We start from the raw sequence: 27,834 nt of genomic DNA on the forward strand, positions 1-27,834 counted from the left end.
AGTTTTGCTCGGGCTGAAGGAATATAAGAGAAGAAACACAGTAGGATGAAGGAGGGCTTATTCTACCCACGCCTCGGACCTCCTCCTCTTTCCTAGGAGACTTGTAGTTCATATCATTGTGGAAAATCAGGTTGGGATTGTTCTCAGAATATTCGGGTCCAATGGCTATGATGCTAGCAGGGCACAAAGACCTCTGGGTAATGGTGCTGCGTTAAGGCCAGTTGGCTATCGATCAGTGACAGAAAGAGAGTCCTTAGAAGCCTCCAGCCTGGGAGGAATGGAGTTATTGACACCTAGGTGATGGGTCAAGTTCACAGTTTAGCCCCACTTTAGTCCCAGCTGGGGACTGGAGTGCAGTCTGAGAGCCAGGGACAAGGATGGAAGAGCAATCAAGCAAACTGGGATGCAGGGTGGATGCAGCATAGGAAGGGAAAAGATACTTGACTGTGCATACAGGTGCCTGCCACCTTCAGGGTCAGCACACAAGTCCAGACCCCTCTCAGCAGTGGGCAGAGAGCTCCTAACAACTGACCAGGCTCGAGTCTCACTGCTTCAGGGCGGATTGGGTCTGCAGGTCACAAATCTGTAATAGACACGGTACGGGAGGTAGAGTGGAACAGACAATGCCCACGACCAGTCATTAAAACTCCTCACTACTGAACTAATTAGAGAACTGCTCTGATTTTATGTGGTATCAGCTTCCTTGCTACCATTCCTCCTGTCATGTGGTATTGGTGTCATATTTTCCTGTTAATTCTTCTTTCCTTATGCCAGAAATAGAAAAATCTCAGAGATTTTCTTTTTCATTATAAGAAACCTTCCCTGAGGATACAGCCACAAGGGTGGGTATGTCTTTCCCCTGTACTGAAATTATGAACTCCAATCCCATTTTTAAGAAACTTTTAATATAAAAGTAATATATGATCTATGTCAAAAATTCAAGCAGTGTAAGAGGGCATAAAATGAAGAGAAATTCCCTGACCACACACTTCTGGCTCTCCTGACTCCATTATCCAGAAGTCAGACTGCTACTAATATTGTGTAGACACAGTGTATGTATGTAAGCAAGTGTGTTAAAAAGCATATATATGAATATATGCATTTATGTATATATGTGTATATATAGCTCTTATGACACAAAGAAGATATAATACACATAGTATTTGATAACCAATATAGTTTTTTATGACTAGATAGATATATTACATGAATGAAATTTTCTTAAGTGAATACATTTTATAAAAAGCATGACACATAGTAAGCACATAATAAATGCTAGATACAAGAATGCTAAATATTTTGTGATGACCTGTTCCTTACTTTGCTTTGTAATTTTACAACTATACAGCAATCATGGAAAAAATGGATTCATTTTGCTTGTCTAATTTTCACATGAGGGGATTTATACTGCACTTATTTTGATTTATGCTTGGGAGATTGTCCATTTGCCACACCTGTCATCTTTACATTTGCTTTTCTGTATGGTATTCTGTTATATGAATATGCAATGATTTATTTACCATCCACACCATGTGGGTGCTTCCAGTGCTACTGTGACTGTCACTGCACATAGCAGTGGATTTGCTGGATCACATGCGAGTCCTCAGCTTTAGCAGATGTTGTCAAACTGTCTCCCAAAATTGTCAGTCCAGCCTGCTGACTTTGATAATTCAACTTTTTAAGGAATTTGGCCCTTTTGTGTCATATCTATTATGAATACATTTTTCATCTTGTTATTTGTGTATTAACTTTGTTGATGAAGGTTTTGTGCTGTGGAAAAATTTTTACTTTTTATGTATAGTCCTTTCTTCAATATTACAAACCATTGTTTTTTCTTTTAATATTCTTATAATTTAATTTTGAATAACTTAATTTATCTAAATTTGTTTTGGTGAATAAAATAAGGGCTTTTTATTTTTTCAAAATGAGGATAGTCTGTTGTTTCAACACCATTCTAGCAACAATAAGGAAAAGGTAGTTCAATAGGGAATTAGTTACAGTATTGACATACAAAACTGGTTTATCTAAATACGACTAATACCAGGTAGATAATGGCAAAAAGGACCCTGCTCACTAGTAATAAGAAGACATAAAATATATTAGAATAAGCTTAATTCAAAATTCTTAGGGCTTGGGAAGAAAAAAACAATTGATGGATGAATACAGAAGACTTAAATGTGATATCTTGTTCTTGCATAGAAAGAATCAAGATTGTAGAGATACATCTTTCTAAACTAACCTATAAATCCAATATAAATCCAGTAAAAAGACCAAATATTTATTTTTTGTTTGATTTAGAAGATAATTCTAAAGTTCACTTAAAAAAATAGGTAGAAAAATCAGGAAAATTCTGATAAATGACTATTCATATCTTTAATTAAACTGATTAAAAGCTATGGTAATTAACATTATAGGAGGCTGGCCTAAGAATAGTCAAAAGGTATAAAAAAAAAACCAGAATCAAGCAGTAAACCAAGTTATAATTAGGAGTAGCATTTAAAATCATTGAGGAAATATGATTAATAGAAACTAGTTCAAGTATATATAATCCCCGAAGTGTTTAATCCATTTCCCACTCAGGTGAAACAAAGTCAAGACCTTCCAGAGCTGTTTCATTGTGTCTGTCCCTGATGAGAATGTAAATACCATGAGAGCTAGAGATAGTATCTTTCTTCTACTTCCTCTGTTTCTTGTACTTCCTGTTTAAGTTATTGGTCAGCACATGGTAGCAATGCATATTGGTCAAATGACTGTACACAGTTGTACTCGAAAGCCACGCTCTACTATTCAGATCACAATCCACTTGCATAATATTTTTAAGTATTTAGGTCTCCTTATACTAAAAATGTGTATTTTGAGTTGTTACTCTTATTCAGCATCTGGGGGTACCCCTTCTCTATCTCCTAGTACCCCCTTGATGGTTAATTCTTTCTTTTTGGCTATAATTACCTTCTGTTTATAAAGACCTCAGAAAATAAATGCACCAATAAAGAAATGAAGTGTCAAAAAAGATGTAGTTTTATTCTTCATTTATATCCAGTTGTTTAGAAGGAATCTCCACTTGAATATCCTCTAAGCATTCAAATTCAACAGGGATAACATCTAATTTTATGACTCATCTGCCACCACATAAAAACATCATCCAGTCCACAAATCAGTCAAACCAAGACCTCTGGGGTCATGCCTTTCCCTCACTTGCCACTTTAATGAGTGGAGTTCGTGAAAGTAGCGCCCTGCCATCAGGCCAAGACAGTCTTGTGTGCTTTCTTCATTTCAGTCCTTTAAACCTCAGTGGTGGCCTTTTTCTCTCTCTTTGTTTTTATTTAAAAAGAAGTGGAGGAAACATCCGCATGCGGTGCTTTTAAATGAAGTGACTTGTCAAGTCAGAGACCGTGGCAGTAATCCGAAAGGCAGTAAATTTAGCGACCCTCACTCACACCGACAGCCTGTCATGCGCTTGAAACATAAATAGCAGTGGCGACAAATCGCTGCTGTTTTCCTATTAGGCCTTGGCCCACTGGCCCCGGAGCCTTCCAGGAGCACGTGGGCCCAGCCTGGGAGGGCGACTGCGTTCAGGAGCGGGCCGGGCATGGGCTCCCTCCTGGTCTCTCCTCTCCAGTCCACTCCCAACTCTGCAGCCAGGACCCTCAGTCCCCCCCATCGCAGGCCATCTGCTCCACAGAAAGGCTGAAATACCCGGGCCAGGATTGAGGGGTGCTGGTACACAGAGGGCTGCACCCCAGACTGAACGTTGATGGAGTAATTCCTCATTCATGTGCTTCGGTCTAAAAGCAAGAAGCACATGGCCAGACCCCTTACGATTATCTGTGCTGACTCCTGAGCAGCCCACCTTTTGTTAAATGAGCTGCCCACCTCATGTCAAATGGGAACATTGTAAGAACATCACTTGTCTTCCTGCTTAAACCATTTTCTTTTCTGTTCTACCCTCATCTCTACCCACTATTTTTCTCTTCATTACTTACTGACTTTTAGCAAGAACAGTTCTCTACATTGGATGGAATGGCTCCTTCAGCAGTGAGGCTAGCTGAAGAAGTGAGGCTGGGATTTGGGGGTGAACCCCAGTAAGGTCACTGCAACATCAGGGCCCATGACGAAAGGACAGAGGGCCAGATACGGTCATCGCCTGCTTTGTTTTAATTACCTTTCAGAGTCTTCTGTGGCAGCCACAAAACTCTGCAGAGCACTCCCTCCACAGCGCAGCTGCCCTGCTGAGTTTAACACATTCACGTACGAAATGCCAATTGATTTATGTGGCTCTTGAAAACAGCAGCCTCTGCTCTCATCTCTCTTCATACTTAATCCTCGGCCAGGGCAGAGTCGCTAATGACAGGTCTGGGAAGACCCCCGCAGTTCTGATGACAATGGTGAAAGATCGTGGTTGTTGCTGCCTCTGACCAGCAACTCTAATCTCTGCCTCGCCCCCTTCTCAGGAAATAATTTAGAAAACAATCAACACCTGCAGGAATTTTTATGTCTATTTTATTCCTAAGGAGTCTTCTAAGTATTTGGGGGGTTTTTTTTCCCACTTTTACCTCTTTGCCTCTTCTTCCCTTCATCCCAGAATAATAAAAAAAGTAGTGAGACAGTGACTCCTTGCTTTATGACATGATGCTACATTATACAAATGTCCCATAGTCCCTACGACAGTGGCCTGAATCACTACCAATGTATATGTTACACATTTAATCCACACTTAGCCCTCGTCTGTTAGCAGCAGCATATTTCTGAGTACCTGTGGAATGCACTCCCCAGGTAGTTCCAACGTGATACCAACCGCATCAAGCATGGAACTCATTATCTTCACTCCAGAATAAGCACTCTTTCCTACTTTCCCAAATGGTACTAATGGCAATCAAACTCAGGAAGTCGCTAGATTTCAACCTACGTGCTGTATTTAGGATACATTTCTTCATATCCAAGAAAACTCAAGTGGACTACAAGAGACCCCAGGGCAGGTGCGGGTCCAAGGATGTGGCACACATTCCCTTTTGCCCTCATAGACGTTGCCGCTCTTTCCCACTGAGTCCAGATTCTGCCCCAGCATCCTTCTCAACACTGTGCGCTAAGTAGCCACTGCCAGTTAGTCAGGGTTGATGATGACTATTTGACAACCTTGAAGAACCATTTCTGCTTTCAGAGCAATTCACAGGGCAGATTATCACAATACACGTTGGGACTCAGTGCCAAGAAACTGGCACCAAGAGTAAGTTAATATACAAAGGACTTAAACAAATACAATTTCCATGGAATTCCATGCTTATCCACCAAGTTTTCTCAAGAAAGGAAGGAAGGATGGATGGCAGGAGGAAAGCTTAAAACAAATTATTTTTTTAAATGTCATTTTATTCAGTCCCTTCTGGGTGGCAGCAGTCTTCACCGAATCTTCATTGAGATGCAGAGACACTGAACATAGCAAATCCAGAATTTTCGCACCACCCCTCACACCCTAGCCTGTGTCCTGCTGTCACATCACGCTGCTCATTTCTCCTGCGCAGAGAACTCTATTTCAGGCAGGCAAACCAGATTGCCACACCCTTTTACAACTTGCTGGCTCTGATTCTCTCGCTTGTGTTTTTCAACTTCCTGAAAACTCACTTCTCCTGGGAAGGCCTTCCTAATATAAGTGCTGTCTACAGCGTTCCTGTGGCTCCTGTCCTGTCAGCATGTGTGTGCACCAATGGCTTTATGTTGCTTTTGGAGGGACCTCTATAAATAAGCAAGTGGAGCTAAACTTTTAAATGCCAGCTTTTTTCTCATTTACTGCTTTATTTTATTCTCTCGATGAGGAAGTTAAGTACACAAACCTTATAAAAGCTGTAGGTTGTCTTTTTACTTTCTTTATCTATAACTGAGCTGTATTGTTTTGGAAATTTTCCAAGTGTCCCACTCTCAACCTCACATTTTATATTCAGAAGACAGAAATAGAGCACATTCTGAAAGCTAAGAATTCAGCAAAGTAGAATCTCTCGTGATAAAAGTAGTTGTGCCTAGTTGGGAACACAGGTTCCAAAGGTCCACAGACCTGGTTCAAACCTCAGGTCTTCCTTAGTAACATCATAAACTTAGGCAAGTTCCTTAAAGGTCCTCTCTAACCTGGGTTCCTGTGTTTCCTCCTCTGTAAGCAATCTTAATGGCACTATGAATTAAATAAAATAGTATCTCAGTCACTTAGCGAAGTGCCTAGTTTGGATGCATTAAGTGGCCGCTCTTTCCACAGGCACTCTGCAGTATTTCTTGTGCACTCCAGCATCCAGCATCCTGCTGTGCACTGGGGGTACAAGGAGGAGCAAAACCACATGTGGTCCCTACAATGGAAGATTAGCTGTTATCAATACAATTACCCTTCGGAGAACGAAACATGGGGGATCTTGATTCCAAGCCTAGCATTCAGAAAGGCTGAACAGTTTCTGAAAACTGACACCAAATGGAGGGTAACGGTTAAGTACGAGCACAATGACAGAACGCCGTGGCCCAGGGCTGGGAAGGATGTGAGAAGGATGTGTGGATGGCAGCTTCCGGTTGGATGCTGAGCTCAAACTATGTCAGCTAGCTGATTTTTCGTTTGTGAAAGCAAAAACACAAACTGTAATGAATTGGATCTCTCTGGATGCCAGGAAACATAATGCCAGGGCGTTCTTCTTCATTTGGTCCAGGCTCATTCATACAGCCAAAGCCAGTTGTGAATCTTCCCTGGCATTGTGCTTGCCTCTGATTTCTAGGTACTAACTACACCCTCTGGGGCTACCGGAGGCATGGGGCCAATTTGCATAATCCACACCCTGTTGTGTCTTACTGTTCAAATAGGGAACATTTCTCCAGCAGAGTAACCAACCCCTTCCCTTCCACGTAGGCTCAAATATCTTCATCGTCAAATTCTCTTTCTCTATAGCGCTCTCTCTTCTTCCATTGCTGTTCTTTTAACTCTTCCTTGGAATCGTGCGCATTATATCACTTCTCGGTTTTTTCCACCTCATTCTCTTCAATACATTCTTCTTCCCTGTGTCTCCGTATTCTCCTGTGATTGCTGCTCTGGTAACCGTGTCTGCCACCCACCCCTGCCATCTTTCAGTCTTGGATCATTTACCACTCTTCACCCCTCCCTTGATGGGTGATGAGAGGTGGGGATGAGAAGTGGCTTCCACCTTTGGACAGAAGCGTTGTCCAACACTAAAGGATCACTCAGGCGAGATGTGAAGCTGAGAAACAAAAACTTCAAAGGATCTAGAGAGAGACATGGCTGGAAATACAAACAGAACCCCATCACAAGCATTTTTTCTAGATTTCTCATATTTCTTTCTCTCTTCCTTTTCTTAGCATGGTTGTATAGAACGTGACGTGCAAAAAGAGGAGGGAAGGAAGCAAAGCCAGGAACAGATGAGTATGTCCTTAGGATTAAAAGGAAGAAAGAAAACATGAAATGTACCATAAGAAAAGAAACTTGTTACAGCATTTGAAGTCAGCTCAGGGAACTTCAAATGGCATCATTGATTCGCAATCCTTTTTTCTTTTATTTTTAGACGTAAAATTTCATGGCTTGCTTTTGCTCACCCTCTTCGCTCCCCTTTCCAATCACAAATCCACACGAACACACATATAGGTACACATCTACCTCTTTGTTCTTCATTAATCTATATATGCACTTGTGTTTCTAGCCTATGTGTTTACAGTCACTTACTTATCAATATTCAAATTTAGGTGAGAAAAGGGAATGTCAACTCCATTTAAAACCCATCTTCCCTTCTGTAAAAGAATGATCTACAGAAATGTTATCCTTTCAAGACTCTTCTCAGAATAGTGGGGGGAAAATGCTTCATGTGTTTTCCAACATATAATAATCCTCGAAATTCTACATTCTTAAAGTCATAAAACACTCAAATTTAACACATTTTCTAAATTTTACTTTCTGTATCTCATATAAAGGAAGAGAAAGACAGATATAATGATTATTAAGGTAGCAGTCTTTTTTTTTTTTCAATTCCAAATAGGGCGCTGTTGTCATATCCTGGAGAATATTCAAGAATACACCTGCTGTGTTTAATGAGCAAATATTTAGGTGTTAGTGAATTGATGTGCTATTTCTTTAAAGTTACAGTGAATGGTTCTATGTGAATTAATAGTTGTTTGAATGTATGCATGTGCCTGGGTGGATGGGGGCGGGAGTTGGGGAAGAGAGAAGGAGAAAATGGGAGAAAGAGAGAGAGAAACACCAAGGAAGTGTATTTAATTTCAAAGAGCTGCTTGCTTCCAAACGCCCGGCTGACCTTGGAAACCTTAATGACTCAGTGTTTTGGATGTGAACGCTAGGGATTTCACCAAAGCACGGAACTCTGAAGGCACTGGACTCGGAAGGCGGCACCTGGCGTGCTTTAACTGGAGTTACTCCTGACTAATTTGCCTCTACATTAGAGAGCACAGAAGAGAACACTTCCCTCTTGCCATTAGCTCAGGGCTCTTCCTTCTGACTTAGGAAGAAATATTAAAAGAACTAATATGTACAACCTGAGTAAACGGTGGCTGAGAGGGGATATGCTAATGACGTGAAGAGTTTGAAAGGTGCATACACTGAGGAGGCGGGGAGTTATTTAGCCTGGTAGCTGAATATTGCCAGGAGACACAAAAGCACATTAAGCAAAGGGAGGTTTAAACTAAACACCGGATCCCAGAATAAATATAACATTTGGCGATGTGAGCAAGATTGTGGAAATAGGTTGAGATGTTTAAAATACCAAAATATTAAAATTTGCATTTCAAGTACACATTTATCCAAGGGCAGAAAATAATAGAGAGGAACAAGAGAAGGGCCCACCATTAGCCAAAGGGCTTTATTTCACCAGAGAATTTAGCAAGAGATTGAGTGTCAGATTCTGGTCTAAGAGCCTTCTTAAAGTTGCAAGAGTATAGAGAGATGGTGACAGGACCCCTGGGTTGAAAGCAGCTAGTCAGTGGGAACTGACAGAATGGGAGAAGTGTGCCTGATGGGGGCCGACACACGGGGACACAGGGAGACAAGCAAGAGGATCTGGGTGCATTTTAAAATTCTGTGACCCAAAGATTTACATGGTGTGCTCCATGTCTTGAAACAAGAAACCACAGTTGGTCAGATGAAAGGAATGGCATTGTGCCCATTTCCACCTGGGGCTTTGCTGGCGTCTCCACACCTTTTCCTAAACTAATAAATCTGCATAGCAGATCCATCCTCGGGCAGAGAGGCCCCACCCCCACCTTCCCACAGCAGGGTACTCAGCACACCCACCCTTCCCTAGTGAAGGGGACTTTGTTAGGATCATTAAAAGGGAGTGGATTTATAACGCCACACTTCGTTCTCTTAAGCTCTAGATTGTGTTGAATCAGACTCTAGTTTCTGCTTGTGTTTCTTAATTCAGCTCAGCTAACTCAACAAAAATTTATGGAGTAACTAATCTGCACCACACCCTGCCCTGTGCATGGGGATATGGCAAGACATGGTACCCCCAAAATTTACAATCTGGTTCTTTTGCTTTTGAGCAACAAAAAAGCTCCCATTTCCTCTCATATCACTGTGGATCAGTGAGAAATGCTCTAGTGAACCAGGAGAGATTATGTGTTGTGGGCCGAGTCTCTTGCGGGTACAAGAAAAATAGACTAGCAAGAAATGCCAGGAAGTGTAAGAGTTTCAACTGAGAGGTCCAAGGGATACAGGGAGAAGGACAAAAAGGGCCCAGAGGTGTTGTTTAATATTTTACATTCTTGTCAAACTTGTTGCATGAAGGAAGACCAGCTAGTTTCTCTTACCTGTGTTTGGTTTGCACCTTGAGACTCCACTGCTGTAGTGAACCAGCTGTGTCTGTTGTGTCCTGGACATAGCGACGGCCAACAGAGTGATGGAAAGCGATCATGGGAGAAGCAAAAATGCCCCGTCTGCCTTAGGAGTGGGGAGCATTTAGGGGAAACTCCTCCTTCATCCTCAAGGAGTATTGGGGGAAATTCTTTCTAGAGACTTGAAAACTCATTCTGTGAAAATTTGTTTCATTATCTGCTTATCAGGCAAAAATAAGATGATGAATACCCACTTTAGTCCTCATGTAAGAATAAATCCAAACCCAATAAATACTACTTTATTTTCTTTAGTTCACCTTCATATTTACTTTCATAGGTGCCATCTTCCCAAATGGGTAGGGTCTTGCTTGTTGCTAAAAATCATCTTTCCCTCTCCTGGTACTGGCTTATATCTTTCAAAATGCAAATTGAAATTCAAAATGCAAGATAGGAATCCATTATCGAGCATTTCTAGGTGTTTCATGGGGAGTGAGAATAAGTCAGTGTTGTTGACCCTCTCCAGGAAGCCCATGCTCCTTCTCCCTTTCTTCTGCTAACAACTGTGTACCCACACGGGAGTGAGGTTGACGGATAGCGAAGCAGGGCAGGGCAGAAATCCTAAACCATTCAGAACTCATCTTCAATTCTTTTTTTCATTATAATCCACCATTATTCTCAAAATCAATAATGCTGTCTTACTGTAAATCCCACCTTTGCACTCTAGAGTTTTAATGAGCTTACACCTACCTAGTTTGGCCTCCAGTTGTCAATGTTGCCACTTGTCTTCAGGGTATTTATATTCAGCTAGAAGATTCTTAGCATCAATTAGCTGGCATGGCTCTCAGTTCACAGTGCAAGTATTCAGGAAAGATCTATTTTCCCTCCATGCCCAAATTCTTCCCACCGAAACCAATAAAGTAGACTATTCCCTTTCCAAGATTTCTGTTTTCTTTCCTACCACATTCTACTTCTGGGGCATGAGAAGTCATGTCTGACTACTTTCATGAGTGTGGAGAAGAAAAAAAGGGGAAAATACAGACAGGGAAAAAATAGTCTTTTATAATAATATGCAGCTGTATGCTTATAGACTAATACTAAAAAGTTTTCAGTAGAAGTGTGTGCTAGATAATGTGCAGGACTCCGAAACAGTTTTATGGAACTACCACCTTTTTGTTGTTGTGATTGCAACGTTTCCTCAAAACTAGCAATCATGACAGTTGACAGACTTGAAGCTTGGAGTATTCCTGATAGTCGTGTTATATAGAATGTTATCCAAGAGGATCTAGATTCTATTGGGAGCCTAGTTAGCAGGCTTAGCTGACATATGTAGACAAGGAAGTTGCCTCTGTGCTGGCTGGCTGTTATGTTGATTTGGCCATGAGGGAATTTCCAGAAAAGAGAAACAGCTTGTGGCATTTGAACAGAGCTATTAATTGGTGCTATAGGATGACCAGGAGCAAGTTTTCTGCATGGTGGCAGGACTGTGTTGTTTAGTACCCTCCCAGGTGCTCTGTCCTAACCCCACAGCAGTGCAGCTTGTAACTTGAGGGTGAGGGCAGTTGAATTTAGCTACAGTCATTAGGGCTTTCTGGCCAAGCCCAGATTCCTTTCCTCTTCACCTTCTTTTTCCCTTTTTCCTTCCCCCAACTCCATCCCTCACACGCCCCCAGAGAAAGAAATTTAATCAGGGAATTAAACAAGCTTTCCTATCTTGAGATTTCTTTACAAAAATTGACACATCCAACTTTGTGGAACCTTCCAAAAAGCACCTCCAGACCCCTAATCCCTCCTGATTAAACTAATGATGTTTAGCTCCCTTCCCCTCCACCCCCACGTAACAAAATGCACCAGCAGCAGCACATTCTCATGGATCTGGTCCATGGCCCAAGAGCCTCATTGATGATGTAGTTTGACACTGAACTGCAAGATAGGATTTCAAATACGACATTTGCAAACAAAATTCCACATAGTCTGGTGGAGAAGAATGACAGTTTCTCAAAGGAAGCCACTTGTCCTCATAACAACTTTAGCTGAGAGAGTGTTTTGCAGCACGGTGTAATTGATGATGCCAGCACTTCAATGGCTGACCTACACAACTCGTATGCACCTCCTCCGAACTCCCACTTTCCTCTGAGTCTTTAACCAGTGGCTGATGAGTGTGATGTATAAACGCTCTAGCTTCTTGACGCTTGGCCAGGACAACGGTGAAGTGGGGCCTGTGCTGTCCCCAGAGCTCCCTGAGGGATTGTGGTGCAATGCCAGGTCTTGCCCCACAGAGAGCAACAAAAATCCCATTTTCCCACTCCCCTACCAGGTTCTCCTGAAAACACTTCCTCCTTATCGTTTTCACATGATTTTTTGTCTTGGCTGGGGGTTGCCTGTATAGAACCTGACCTCAGACAAAGCACATTGTCAAATTATTGAAAAGCCATGAAGATTTATTGCCTCTAAAATGAAAAAAAGAGGTCATCTGCTGCATATTTTAAACCTTAAAAAAAAATCTTGCAAACCTCTGTTTTTCAGGAAGAGAGTTTGAAGGAGAAGAAGAGTATCTGGAGATCCTCGGCATCACCAGGGAGCAGTCAGGCAAATACGAGTGCAAAGCTGCCAATGAGGTCTCCTCGGCGGACGTCAAACAAGTCAAGGTCACTGTGAACTGTGAGTATGGCAGGAGCCAGCAGGTGCCCAGAGCCCACCTCCACTTTCAGCCAGCTCTGAAGATCCCGTGAGCAAAAGAACACTGCATTTCAAGCAGATGCCCCTCTGGTCAGGGATGCACATTTGTACATCGGACACATTCAAGGGCAGGATTTGGCCTTTGAATGTGATAAATCAACTCTACCAACTCTAAATATAACCCATCATCCATTTAACAATATGCGCTGTCTTTTATTCAGACTACAGAATTAAGAAAACATGATCAGATAGCCCTAGCATTTCTGGCGATCACTATTCTGGTCTTTGTGGAGAGCAGGATCATACCACTTTGGAAAAATCAACAATTCTTATCTGCTTTAACTGGAATTTCCACCTTAATGCACTGTTTGTCAGAAGGGAATGATTCAGGATAATACCTTATCCCCTGCTATTTAACTAATTGGGCTTGGGAACAAATTCAAGCCACTCTGGTTAGATACCATGTGTCCTGATGACTACCAGGGTCACCTGATAGGTTAATATTGGTTATCTATTTGTCCTAAAGCCTGGGCATTAGAAAGGAAGATTTCACTAAGATGCATAGGTAAGTGGGCATACTTTGAACTTCTCAGATGAAAGGATCCTTAGATGTAGTTCAAAAGACGGGGGGAGGGGGCAGATCCATATGATGTGTGTCACCCAGCAAAGGAATAAAGAGAATTCATTTCAGTTCGAATGTTCAGTTAGGACTGACTTTCCACATCATTCAAATTCAAGTTCCACATCACATAATTGTGGCTAGTTATAGGGACAAAGGGATGTCCTGACAGTTCTTCTCTCTGGTGCTATTAACACAGCCACACACGCAAACCCACACATATATATACACATGTATGCACATACAACACGCATGCACACATGCACGAAGGCACACAGACATACGTGCATAAACATCTTAATCTGTATTTGAAAATATGCTTTGGACGATAAGTTACCTTCCGTTATCTTAAGCCCTCCATGCCATTAACCTATGTTCCAGAGATTCTGTATAAAGTCCTTAGCAAAGTAGATGTAATTGAGTCCATTTTAGAGTTTGAGACACTGAAGCTCAAGGAAAGATAATTGCCTTTCCAAGGTGACACAGAAAGCAACTATGTAAAAAAGGAATTTGAAAGGAAAGTTTTCAATTTTCAGTACCTACTATGTACAAGAACTGATTAAGGGATTAACACTTGTCATTAATCCCAACACTAAACTCATGAGGTGATCATCATTAATCTGACTTTAAAAATTTGTAAACTGAGGCAAAGAGAGCTGAGGAAACTTGCCTCTGGTGACCTAGTCTGTGCTGGGCTGCAGTATTTCCTGGGGCCTTTCTCCAGCTTGGCAGCCTTCAGAGACAGAAAGCGAAATCCCCTTCACACCAGACCTAGCAGAATCCAATAGACAGGATTCTGCAGTAGCATTGATGACACTCATTTCCAAGAAGCAAGGGGCTGCATTTGATGAGGTCCAAAGGGCTTTTATCCCGTCGCGGTCTGCTATTTCTTAAGTAATGGAGTTTTGAAATGCCAGTATTACTATTCTTTTCCAGTCCTGGGTGTGTTTCAAAGACACAGTAATGATCTCAATGTTATAAAATGCTTTAGGACCTTTTTTTTCACATGAAAGGCAGTTTCTCTGGGTGTTTATACAAGTTTATAATTAGGTTGGTTAGCTTCTTTCATGTGTACACAGCCACACCATCATCTTCCACCTCTTCTCTGACTTTTGGAGTTAAGATTTTATTTTCTTTTAATTGACCTTCATCTTAATTAGATTTCTGAAAGTCCAATCATGGAGTACATAGAAAATATTTATGCTTCCATTGTGTGAAACATCAAAGCGGTCTGCATTGCAGATGGTTCCCAAGATCAAAGCCGGCCTCCTGGGCCCTATTATTACTAGAGCAATTAGTCTGACATTACTCCTTCTTGACTGTCCCCAAAGTGTAACTTAGAACAGAAGAAAATACTGATAATTTTCAAGAAAAGCCTTTTATAAAAATGTGAGCTTTTCCTCACAATGAGTGAACCACAGAAGAATATGGACAGACCCTTGAGATTCTAAAAAGACTTGTCATAACAAATTACATGGAAATCTATAATGGGCTTAGTGAAACAGCCAGTGTATCCTAACCAGCAGCACCCAGCACATGCCTGACCTTATAAAAATTGCTCAGTAAATGTTTACTGAATGAATACGAGAAAAACTCACAGGTAAACTCTGCCCTCTTAACATTTCTCCAAACTTTGCAAATGATATTTGTCACAAATCAGGAAGCGTGTTCTGAATCAATTTCCTTTGGAATCACCTTTTTGCTAACACTTTGTAAGCTCTGTTTATATTATATTAAAACAACTAGCCAGTGCACCTGTTGTCCTGTTTAAACAATTCATCCTATTTAAACGTACTTGTATTAAGTAGATGAAGAGTCCAAGATGAAATTACAGGAAGAGGTCTGGCTAGCAAAAGTCATGCAAATTGAAAAATATCTGGTATCACCTTTGTCACTTCCTATAAGCCTGCCTCCTATGTAAATTTTCCATTATTTAAGCTGACTCCTCTTCCTTTTCAAGACACAAGGTTTGGAATTAGGTCAGGGGGTCAAGATGGCTAAGATAAATAATGGCTAAATAGATTATCATCTTGGAACAGACCCAAAGTACCACTTAAAAAAAAACAACAACAACTCAGTGCTGTTAATTTTCTCCTACTAGCATTTCATTGATTCATTTACTCAACTGCCAACAGATATTTGTTGCAGGGCACTGAGAAGCTAGGGCAGTAAATAAGAGAGACAGAAGAGTTTCTCCTGTTTAGCTCACGAGCTGGATTCTGCAGTCTCCCCTGTTTACTTCTCTGGGGTAATCCTTCTCCACAGTTGATCTACAGCACTGTGCATAGCCAGCTGACAGGCACCATCTATTTTCTAAGTGGTAGGGGGTCCTGGAGTTGACAGAAGCTGCGTATTGACCTGAAACCTCCTCAAGAAAATAAGCTTAGTAAAATTTCGTACAGTAGGCAGGACTTCTGTTTTCTTGTGTCTTACAGTATAGCTGTGAATTTCTTCCGGATACCAGCCCTAGGGACAACTGTCCTTTCACTTCAAGGTTCTAGGTGTAACTCCTCAATTTTACTTCTCACAGTGCATTAAAAGTAGCTACAAATGGATTTGTCTCATCTTATTGTCCAGTATCTCCAATGTCTAGTGCATAGTAAATGTTCAATAAATGAACTTAATTTTATTTGGACTCTTCTTACATTGGAGGTTTCTCCCATTTCTGGAGAAATCCGTCTCAAAAGCCACCCCTACCTCTCAAGCTTACCCTCTACCCCATTGGCCAGCTAATACTTTCCCACAGCTATCTCTCCAACCAGGTTCACATCATCACTCTTTATGACTCTTTTTTCCTCATGTCCCTCTGAATTTCCACCCTGCCTCTGCTCCAGTGTCCAGAGCTAACCAACCCAACATAGATGCTGGGGGACATGGGACACTGGCATTTCTAAAGCTCACCCTTACATGTGATAGACATTCATTTAGAGGAAGCAGAGGTTACCTGCCATAGAAACCACAGTTAGGACTGGAGACATCTGTCATTTCCAGGTAATATATCTGTATTTTTAGTGGACTCTTCTACCCTTTGGTTCAAAAATCACCTAATGATAAAACTTTAGGAAAATAACTGCTCAGTATGGAACCAGATGGGCTACCTTCCCTAGCTGTTCGTGGCTACACCTCTCCATTCTCCACGGCAGTCTTTAGTTTACTGTTATATTTGGGATGATGTCAATAAAGATGCATCCTAATGTTTATGAATCTGTTATGGGATCATCAGAGGAAATATTCAGTAAGAATCCAGGGAACTGCTATTTTCTACTATAACTTTGTAACTTGAACAAAACCATCATTTTCTGAGAACCTTCAGAGTACCAAGACTCTGTTAGAGATTTTGTGTGAGTCACTGTAATCATCACACCAACAGTGGCCAGCCAGCGAGGGAGGTGTCTGGGGCCTGGCCTGCCCCAGTAGGAGGAGTATTTACTTCATCATTGACACTGTTGAGCATGTTTGGTTTAGTATTGCTGGTACGTGGTGATTTTTTTTTTTTTGTAAAACAATTTTAGTTAGTTTTATTATTGTTTATAAATTCTCTAGAAACAGTGCCTTTCTCATTGCCTGAGTTCTCTGCCCTCACCCCGTTGGTCCACCATCACACACTAACCTGGAAGATAATCAAATTGACTCCATGCACAGGGCAAAACCAAAGCTCAGAGAATGTAAGCATTTTCTGCCACAAAATCAAAGAACCTGTGAGTGGTAGAGCTGGGACTCAACTCAGGTCTAACTCCCAGGCCCTCTTTCCTTCCAAGATACCATGTGAGTAATAGTAATAAAAATAATAAATGTAAGCACTTCAGGTGTTAAACATGCTCTCGTATACAAGATTGCATGTGATATTTACATCAAATCTGTGATGCAGGTAGGCAGGTGTTTTCATAAACATTCAAAGATGATGGGCTGCAGGAGGTCAACACATCGCCTTCAGGAGCTGACAACCTGAGTGGCACAGGTAGAAGGTGAGTCAGAGCTCCTGATTTCTAATGTGGATCTGTATCCACTATGCCACTGTATTTTGTACCATTTTTGGTACCCTGCAATAGCAGAAATAGCAGGAAAATAATTTACCTTTTAAGCTACCAGCATGCTCCTCTAAATGGTGTTTTTCCTTATTAGGAATTAATTTCTCTCTAAAGGAACTCATTCAAATGGAAGTGCAGAGAGCATGAGCTTCAGAACATGGGTTCAAATATAGACTCCATCACGTGCTGGCTGAGTGCATTTGGACAAGTTACTAACCTTCTGCAGGTCTATGTTTTCATTCCTAATATGAGGTTAATAATCCTTACATCCTAGGGCTACTGTTTGGATAAAGAGAATAAATAAAACCTCATAAAGTGCTGACACATGGTAAATATCTATAAACTGAATCTTTTATTCAGGATTTTGTTCCTTTTTACTATTATTCCAAACATTAGGAAGATTAAGTGAATGATACTCTGTTTGCTAGGTCATTGTTATCCTATTCATTCTACTTGAAAGAGTCTTGTTATTGGTGATATAAGAGGAAAGCCCTTATTAACATTTTCAGAACCCAGCATTTTAAAGTAATAAAAACTGGAAGAGTCCTTTGACAATTGTAAGCTATTCCACAGTCATGTAAAGAATAACAGTGGACCTCTGTGCAGCACCGTTATTAAGCCACGTTTTAATTATAACCATATTTTGAGCAAGGCCGTCTATTATTTTAACTGTAGTAAGCCTGCCGCAACATGCCTTGTAATAACTTTTCTTAGCCTCACCTATATTCATTACAAATAAATTTTGAAATGTTCGTTCCAATAAGCTATGGAACAGACTTACACCATTGTGTTATTTGAGAAATATTAGAAGCAACAAGCTCTTCATACATTTATCATTGTCTCTGACTTTGCCCTGGTATGAGGAAATTCCTAGATTTTCAAGGAGAGAAGCAAGTGTTTGGCCTTTGTAATTGACCGATGTCGTCCCGTCCCAAGAATAATGTACTTAAGAGTGTTCAACCCTAGTTCACTGCCACCCTTCCCATGATGGCTTCTCTCAGGAGCTAATAAATAGCTTATTACTTAGGTATTCAGGTTCCAAACAACTTGAGAAATAAGTAAAGGAGACATATGGGAGGCCCAGCTGCACCCGTTGTTAGAGATCAAGATAGTGAGAGGTAGAGCTTAGAGTGGCCAACCAACCTCTCCAGTCTCGGCAGCCCTGGAGAACCCTGGTTCCCTACCAGAGACTTGGTCCCAGAAGGAAGAAGGGGAAGAGGTGAGGAAAAGAAAGTCTGTTCTAGTTTGTTCATTCCCAACTTTTCAGTTAGAAAAATCATTCCTTCTCCCTGGGTCCCAGAGCAAGGAGGCTCACTAGTCTTCTATTACATAGAAGGAAATATCCAGAGTAAGGAAGAACTCTCCCATAAAACTATACAGCCGGGACCTGTGTCCCTGTTCCTACAAGACCTTCATGGAATTTTTTTTTATTTTAACTTTTTTTTTTTGGTGTGTGTGTGGGGGGGTAATTAGGTCTGTCTGTCTGTCTTTCTGTTTGTTTGTTTATTTTAGAGGAGGTACTAGGGATTGAACCCAGGACGTTGTGCATGCTAAGCATGTGCTCTACCACTTGAGCTGTACCCTCCCCGCTCTTCATGGATTATGTTGAGGTGCCCCAGCTTTGAGCACCAGAGGTGGAGGTGATGGAAGATGTGGACTCTGGCCCAGGTTGGGGCTGGTTTAGCAAAGTAGTAGTCATCACTAAAGATTTGTCACTCTTAACCACTTGGCTCCAGAAACTCACAAACGCTTGTTAAAACTCATTTTACAAATTGAGAAATTGAACAAATCGATAGAATCACAAGCAAGATCATCTCTCCAGCCAACATGCTACTGATTGAAGAGTCATTGGCAGTTTAAGAACCTAATATAGTGAAGAGATGAGGACGGAAAACTAATATTTATTCAGTGGATGGCATCACTTAGATGCCCAAGACATAATCCTGGGTGTTATCTTTGACACTCGTCCTCCTTTCCCTTACTTCTCACATGTAATCTTGTGGATTCTGAGGCTCAGACTCTCTCAGTCTCAAATCTGTCCACTCCCTACCAGCTCCTTTATCACAAACTCAGTGCAGTCCTGTCTGGATTCCTTCAGCAGTCTCCAAATGGGCCTCTCTGCCTCTGGTCCCAGCATTTTATAGATGATGAAACTGACGCAATGTGACTCTATAGACAAAGCACTGAACTCTCTAATGAGCGAGGACAGTGAGAAGCAGAGACTGGATTTGAGCTCAGGTCTATCAGACTTTAAATCCAAGGTCTTAACTTTGATTTGATGCCCCGTCTCTCCACAAATATCTCCCTCATCCACACGACTGCCACCAATTTCTGCATTAGCCACTGAACTAATATGCTCTAGTGATCTACATAAGCATTCATAGAATGAAAGAATTTTAAATGGAAGCTTGTGGATCATTTTAAGCTAACTTCTTCTTTTAAAGGGTGAGAAAGAAAAACCCAAACTGATGCAGACACTTGTCCAGGTCACAGTTCTGGTTAAGAGAAGAGTCAAAATCAGACCTTAGTTGTCCTATTTCTGACTACCAATCCTGACTCCCAACCTATGGAATAGATAAATGAGTTAGAATTTTGAAGTCAGCAATTTAAGGGTTAAGGATTAAAGAAGCCATGGGTATGAAAATACACTTGAGTCATAATGCTACCAATTGCCCACTTGTGAAGAATGGGCAGTTTTAGCTAGGATTGGTGATTTTTTTCAGCTGGAAGGGATGCTATATAGATCATTAATGTGTGGTTCCTTCATTTTATAGGTAATAAAACCAAGGCTCAGAAAGATAAAATGTGTGATGGGAAATTCCACACAACCAAACTGAAATTAAATCCCAGGACTCCTAATTTCCAATCTAGGGTTCTTTCCACTCATCACGTTGTCTTTTTGTGTCTATACAAACATGAGCAGGTAAGTCTAAATCCAAACAACCACCACCACCCACTCTGGCGCACCTGTTCACACGTGGGCTGGTGGTGCTTATCCAAATGTGCTCTAACTCCTCCCCTCCCTGACAGTGATTTAAAGATGTCCAAGCTGATGTGAAAATGAAATGGGGGAGAAAATTGCAGACTCACCTGATGCTTTTGTACATCATTTTTAACTAAGAGGATCCAAATCTGCTATAGGCAGAAAACTTAGAAAATAGTTTTGAACATGAAGACAAAAATTCAAACTTAAGTGAGCTGAACCAGGTGCTGAAGAGCAGAGTTAATGAATTTTGTATACTAGATTTTGCTTTACTAATTTACCTAAATAAGCTTTTTCCTTTATAAAATATAGACAGATGGCTTGGGTCTATTTTTTCCATATTCACACAGCCAAGTTCCCATTTTCTGGCAAATGACCATTGGACAGAAAATTCTTTCTCTCCTCGAAGGTCCATAACCTGCACAAACACAGCATCATCAAGCCAAGAGCTCAAGTCTTCCATCCTAGCTCAGTCCTGTCAACCTATAAACATTTGTTCCACTTTCCATAGGATTGTTTGAAAGAATCATGGCAAATTAGCACATCAGATGTGCTTCTGAGCTCATTTCAAGCCCGTTACAGTTTTAGAGGCCTAGTTCCAAGCAACAACGACAACAACAAAAAAAACCCAAGTGCACAATTGACAGAATAGAAGACCGATAGCCCAGGAAGGTGTTTATGCACCAGGTTGGACTTCAGGCTGCACTCTCAGACATAAACACAAAATTTACCTGGGTGATAGCAATAACAGGACACAGAGGAGGGGAAAAAGTGAAATAACCATCTAATATTTGCTTGCTTCTTTTCCTAAATTCCTGCAACAGTATCAGGCTGAGCTTGGGTTGGTAGGACTTGAGCGCTCTGTTATTTTCATGAGACTTCTTACTGCCATCTCAAAAGGTAACAACAGTAATCATGATGATGGTGAAAAAGAAAAATCTCAAATTATACATTTAAAATCCCTTTTAGTATCACCACCTAATTTATAAAAAGAAAAAAAAAACTATACAAATATTCCAACCTATGGTTGGAATAATGGATGGTCTATTGGAGGAAGGGAAAAAAAAATCCTAGATTTCATTTCCATAAAACCCTGTTAAGTGTCTCATTTAAGTAAACAAATTCTACAGTTTCAGTAATCTCTCTCTCTCTCTCTTTTCTTTTTTTTAGTTTTCTAGTAATCTGTTGTATTCAGCTGATCACAAAATTCATGTAAATGGAGCTTTAAGACTGTTCCTATCCTCTCCCTCTTCAGTCAGATGGTCCTTTCTAATTCCTTCTTGCATGGAAATTCTGGAGCACCCTCTGATGTCCCTGCAAACTGTTTTCCTGTCCTTCCCACAGATCCTCCCACTATCACGGAATCCAAGAGCAATGAAGCCACCACAGGGCGAAAAGCTTCCCTCAAATGTGAGGCCTCGGCGGTGCCCGCGCCCGACTTTGAGTGGTACCGGGATGACACCAGGTATGGGCCCAACCTGCTGTGCCCTCCCGCTCCACGAGGTCTCCGTGCTCGAAAAGGGGCACCAGAAGCCCTGATGACAAAACCAAGCCCAGGAGTAATTATGTAGGCCTACAGGATTAGACTCTTCCTTTTCCAAGGCTTTTTACCAAGTGTTTTGGGGTCCATAGCTCTTAGACTGAAGCCCCAAATCACTCAGGTTACTTGCAGAGAGTGAGGTAGGTGGTTCAGTGGGTAGTTCCCACCTGCGGGTCTTTCTCGCCTATGGCAGAAACCAAAGCCAGTAAAATCCATCCATTCCCAAGTCTTCTCCATCCATGGACTTTGATTCTGATCATACAGGATTGTGTGATTAAAATGAGGAAGTGAGCAGGAACAACAAGCTCTAAGAACTTCCTGTCTCTTCTTTTTCTCTAATATAAGGATGAGAAGGAAATGACTATGCCACATCTTCATCAGTGTTTCCTTTGACTCTTCTGTCTTTGAACCCTTAGGATAAACAGTGCCAATGGCCTCGAGATTAAGAGCACGGAGGGCCAGTCCTCCCTGACGGTGACCAACGTCACTGAGGAGCACTATGGCAACTATACCTGCGTGGCTGCCAACAACCTGGGGGTCACCAATGCCAGCCTCGTCCTTTTCAGTAAGTATGCCAAAGCAGGGCCCAGCTTGTAAGAACCAAATCCATGGAGTTCTTCCCTGGAAAACTCAAAAATCATTCCCTTAGCTCTTACAAGTAAACTTATACAAAAATCAGAGTGTAGCCACTGAAGCAAAAACACAGGTTCTCAGTCCCTGTGCATAAGGTGAGATTTACAACTGGAATACCTTTCCTCCCTTACCTGGTTTGCTTTTGATAACTGCCTTGCTTTTTGTTTGTTTGTTTGTTTTATGTTTGGGTTTCTTTAATTTTTTTTCATGGTTAGTTAAACTATAAGAATATTCAGAGAACAGAATCTCTTTGGTGATGGCCTCTGTAAGGAGCAGAGACGATGTAAGATCCTAGAAAAGGGATCGCAGTTAAAAACCGGCAGTGATGGGAGGGACTGGGGAAGAGGTATTCAATGAGGATGGCTAAGGTGCTGGGATAAGAGAGAGACTAGAAAAAGAAAGTGTATTTTTAACTACACAAGAGGAAGAGTGGAATGAATGGTTAAAACATAATATAAAATCTAAAGGAGGAAAAATGGTTGCAGAAAGGTTTCTGTGTGACAGCAGGAAACATTGCTTGTCTTATATATTTTTGAAGGCGGGTCAGAATGTTAAGAGAGGAGCAAAGCTTCTTCTACCAAAGACCAAAGAAGCTCCACAAGGCAGATGAAGGAGGGACAAGTTGTTTTAAGTTACTGGTGTTACTGGGAGAGCCCACCTTAGGGCCTTTCTCTTGAGCATCATGTGATAGTCAGATATCTGAGCCCTGCCTTGGTGGCCTGCTAGTTGTGAGCATAGAATCAAATGCCTCCTGAGAAACAGAGCATGATGGGTGAGATCAGGGGGAAGGATGACATTTAGAAAAGGAAAATGTTTATCAGAATGAGTAAAACAAGCCAAAAAGCTAGCACATGCTGCGCCAGAAAGTTCATTTGGACTAAAGGAGAAAGTCCAAAGAAATTATTATTATTATTATTATTATTAGTAGTAGTAGTAGTAGTAGTAGTAGTAGTAGTAGTAGTAGTAGTAGTAGTAGTAATTTTGCAATAATGTCACTAGGAAGTTTTCGTTGTTTGTTTTTCCGTACACACTCATTTGGAAAAAATCTAGAAATACTGTGGTCAGGAGAAATGGCTCTATCTTCTTTTAAGTTTAGATGAGTCTTTAATAAAAATTTTTTGGAGAAAAACCAATTTAGGTGAGATTTTTCCTTGAAATGTAGTATTAAAGCCATTTTAAAACTGCTCAAGATCCAACTCCACTTATTAAAAAAACAACCACAAACTATTGTGTATTTGGCCTTCAGATTCTCATTTAGGACTCCCACTGACTTCAGTCTGTAAGTGTGACGGACGGGATGCAGCTATACTACAAAGGCTGCATCAGTGTGAAGTTTAAAATTCATATCTCTGTTTACTTGTCTCCAAAAACCAAACATCAGTGTTCTTTGCTTTAGCTGGAGACATCAATATCTCAAGACACTTGAGAAGATACTTATTAAGAAATGTACTTACCTGTTTCACTCCTGACATTGAGGATTCCATAGATAGGGGCAAAACAGCCTCAGCTATGAATTTGAGATTTTGACAAATCTCAGGTGACCTGGTTAAACAGAACAACATACAGTTAACAAGAGGTTTTCTGGGGATTCGAAAAGAGAAAATGATATAATTGGATTAGAGAAAGTGAGCAACGATAAATTTGCATTTAAAGTATCTTTTCTTCCTATGCCACCCAGAAGAAGAACAGCGCTAGTGATATATTTCAAAAATAAATAAAATGATACCTATAGGCCGAGACAGAGGAAGTGGAGGGGGGTTGGAGTAGGCTCTGTGGTAGCCTGTTTCACACAAGTACGAAAGAGAGAGAGAAAGAGAAAGGGAGGGAGAGAGAAAGAAAATATGTGAGGAGAAGAGAGAGCCTGGTCTAGGTCAGATATAGTAGGGATACTGCTGGTCAGCTCGTGGGGGTAAAAGGAATTCTCAGTCCCTAAAATACCATTGCTACACAAAAGCCCACTTAAAGGACTCTACCCAGGAAAATTAAGAAATATCAAGAATCTTATAGGATATCTGTTTGTAAACTAAGACTCAAGAAATTGGGCAAGTGTTTCACGATCACATTGCCCTTGATGATTTCACAGAAGTCACCCTCCCTTATCTATTTGGGAAGCGCTCAGGGCCAGGATTAATGATGCGCGCCTCCTTCCGGTGGGCAGCTGACCCAGGCACCAGCTCTGCCTTGAGCAACACAGAGACAGCACACGTCTCAGCATTCACCTTGCAATCGCTTTCCCACCTTATGGGAAGGTTAGGAGGTGTTGTACTTAGAGAAGAATAGAACACAAAGGATCACTGGGCTTTGAGGTGAAGAGAAGCTATTAAAATCGCCCCAAATTAGTGAATCTACTGCCCTATTTCTTAGACCTAAGGCCCAAGTGCGGACATTTTAAGGGGGAAGCTCTGCTCCTTACATAACAGGAATGGTAGTTGCCCCATGCCCGCCCTGTCGCCAGGATTTGGGTTTGGGAGATGTGTCGTTACAGCTTCAAAGCTTGGGAATGCAGATCTTTGGGAATGAGGCCCTGTGATAGCCAATTTTCCACTGGCAAGAAATTGAGAGAGGGAGAGAGAGAGAGAAAGAGAAGGCAGGGGAGAGAAAGGGAAGATAAGGGTAAAAAGAAAGTGCATGTGTGAACAGATGGCCCATCACCTTGCTTCAAAATACATCGGTTTAATGGGAAGAAGGAAGACACTATTGGTGGCGGTACTTTTCCACAGAACAGGGTCAGGAGGGGAGAGATGCTGGGAGGAGTAGCCGCAGCCAGCCCCCGTGACAGAGAGCGCTATGTGGGCAGCGGGGTGCTCTGCTGACCCAGCCAGTCCAGAGCAGACAAGGCAGCTGGTGAGCTGCTGCCAGCCAGAGGCAGCAGCAGGTAGAAACCCAGAGCCAGAGCCCCCAAAGAGTTCACGATTATCCAGCTTCGTTGGTGCATCAGCACATTTTCAGTGTCCACCGCAGTGACATGTGCTGACTTTGTACACAGTGTCAGTTTGCGGTCACCGATACATACTGTCCTCCACCATATACATACATATGCTTCTTCACTTTTTATGCAAATATTGATCTCCAAAGGGGTCAAAATAATTGAATGAGAGTGCAAGAATGCATTGTATTCACAGAGATTTTCCCTGAGCCAGTGGAAGCATTCCTTCCTCATTTGTCTTGTTCTCCATGCAGTCTAGCATTCTGTTTGTTGCGGATCCATAGTCCTTTAGTCCATATATCCAAGTAATGCCTTTTAAATCTTTTTCTTCATCCCAGGCAAAATGTATATTACATTATTTTTCTTGAACACATTAATCTGATGGTACAATGTGTATGGGCAAGGATTCAGCTCCTTAGTTTCTGTCAGATGTGGGAATATACATCCCATGGGTGAAGACTTGGATTTTGGTGATGCCAAGAGAAGTTCCATTGTCATAACATAACAAATTCCTTGTATCCACACTGATGACTGCAAGGCACCCACAAAGGAAACCTATCTTGTTTTGTTGCTTACATTGAGTTATTTTTAAAGCAACAGTTAGGGAGGAAGAAGAAGGGAGGTGATTTCAATGTCATCACTTCTTGTCAAGTGAGTACGTACAAGGTGCTCTGTGCATGTGCTGAACACTTAACATACATGACCTCGTTTAATCATCAGGACAACCTCACTAAGTATTCATATTTCTCTGTTATACAAAGAGGTTAAGTAACTAGTGCAACTAAGTAACGCTGCTGGGATTTTAATTCAGGTAATCTCCTTTCAGGCTCCAGGCTCTAGACTAACACATTGTCTAGACTTGTACATGTGGGGAAAATGTTAGAGGTATCTTTCGTAGTTTAGAGGCAAACTTCTTTCTCCTTTTCTCCCACAGTGAGGTCTTTTCGCTGACTAGACATTGTTATCTCCCTTCTCACCCTGGAGCTCCTCTCCTGCCACCTCCCACTTCCATTTCCATCCCCCTCATCAGCCTGGGTCCACTCCATTAGTCGGGCCGTTGGCTTATCTGTAGCACCCTGAGATTTTGAGCACATGTTCCAGCCTGGTGCTCAGCTTTTGACCCTAAGAGGGGCATAGTCAACATGTTAAAGAAGGACAGTCGTACAGATCAGTTACCTTCTACTTTAGAGAAACGTGTGGCTTGGTCATGTGTTTTGAGGCTACCGAGTACAATGAATAAAAATACAAAGAAATCTGCTCTGTGCCACATCACTTCAGTGTGTAGGAGGTTTTTAAATTTTCTTTTTAAGTTTAAAAAATCATGAACTTATAAACCTATAGTTGATTCAATCTCAAGTACTACCTAAGCAACCTAGCCCTGGAGAGAGCCCTTAAAATGAGGGCCTCCCCGCTACTTCAGAAGCCAATTTAAGTCATTATCTTTAGGACCCAGAACTTAAATATATAACTCTTGATGATGCCAGTTAAGACTTGGCAAAGCCTCTTAACCAGCTACTTCTGGATGCCACATAATAAAGCAGTTTGAGCACTTATGTGAACACTATGTACGTGTAGTTTGAAAGACTGGCTTCCAAATCCTTATAAGGGTTCTCTGTGGATACAGTAGGAAATAGATGGGCAACAAGACTCATTTTTGTTTTAAAAGCAGGCGATGAATATGCCTACTTCCAGAAAGAACATTGAACACCTGCAATACCCATTGGAAAATAAAGGAAAACCAAATCTAAGTTAACAAATTACCTCTGTAGACACACTCTAACCTCAACTCCAGCTTGTGCCATTTAGGTGCTTTTAATTCAGAGAGGTTTCTTGTGATGCGTTAATGCCAATTTAACATTTTTTTTAATGTTTTTCACCGTATCCCAGCAGAATCAGCCAGTAACACCCCCACCCCATTTAGCAGATAAGAAACTAAAGCGCAGAATTAAGACTTACTAAGAGCCACAGCAGATAGTATAGGGGTCAACCTCAGCGTTCTGTTCCTAAAGTCTCCCAGTTGGTTGCTAAGCTATATTGACCTCCTCAAATATTAGCAGCCAAAGGACAGGGCACACAGCACCAAGGTTGCTGGACTCCCCTACTTTGAATATCAAAAGTTGGAAATATCTTTTTTTATTTTAAGTGGTATTTACTTCACTTTATACTCTTACTGGAGCCCGCAAACCCTGACATAAAACAGCGAAATGATGGTGGAAGAATAAAGATAAAAAGCTGGGATGGGGAAGCATCGGAGGAATAAGTCAATAGGATGGAATTAAGAGAACGAGAGGAACTAATGGGGTGTGATGGGGCTAAGATGATGATGACAGGGTGGGGCTAAGACGGTAATAATAAGCTGGGAAGCCGTTGAAGAGGCGATGAGAGGAGGGTGGGTGAGATGGCTTAGCAATATAAATGGTCTTGTCTAAATGAGGACAGAGTGCATTTACCCAGCTGCAAACAGTGTGATGAGAAAATACTAAGCTGAATCACTTAAACAGTCTGAATAATAATAGTAATAATAAAAATAAAATAGGATAGAGTATAATACAGGACAGTGGTCTCCAACTGCTATATAAATACTGAGAGCAGTTTTAACTATCTATTTTCAAA

The 27,834-nt window shown here is 41.3% G+C and overlaps 1 protein-coding gene and 1 long non-coding RNA gene across 6 annotated transcripts in view; one reads left to right on the top strand and one right to left on the bottom strand.

Moving 5' to 3' along the window:
- The window catches only part of LSAMP (limbic system associated membrane protein), a 736,440-nt gene that overhangs the window by 683,288 nt on the left and 25,318 nt on the right, over positions 1–27,834 (top strand). For all 4 annotated transcript variants that reach the window (XM_072964767.1, XM_006210313.4, XM_006210312.4 and 1 more), the window contains 3 exons: positions 12,340–12,474; positions 21,467–21,587; positions 22,079–22,227. In XM_072964767.1, the coding sequence (XP_072820868.1) occupies positions 12,340–12,474; positions 21,467–21,587; positions 22,079–22,227 (405 nt within the window). The remainder of the gene's footprint in view (positions 1–12,339; positions 12,475–21,466; positions 21,588–22,078; positions 22,228–27,834) is intronic.
- Positions 1–27,834, bottom strand: part of LOC140697401 (uncharacterized) — a 54,018-nt gene that overhangs the window by 12,409 nt on the left and 13,775 nt on the right. Inside the window, exons 2-3 of one of the 2 annotated variants that reach the window (XR_012074399.1) lie at positions 23,750–23,837; positions 16,985–17,056 (exon numbers count right to left, since the gene is read on the bottom strand). This is a non-coding gene — a long non-coding RNA (uncharacterized lncRNA). Of the gene's footprint in view, positions 1–16,984; positions 17,057–23,749; positions 23,838–27,834 lie in introns of those variants that run through there. The other variant, XR_012074398.1, reaches the window with a different exon arrangement.

The sequence above is a fragment of the Vicugna pacos genome, chromosome 1 (genome assembly GCF_048564905.1).
Source record: "Vicugna pacos chromosome 1, VicPac4, whole genome shotgun sequence".
Lineage (NCBI taxonomy): Eukaryota > Metazoa > Chordata > Mammalia > Artiodactyla > Camelidae > Vicugna > Vicugna pacos.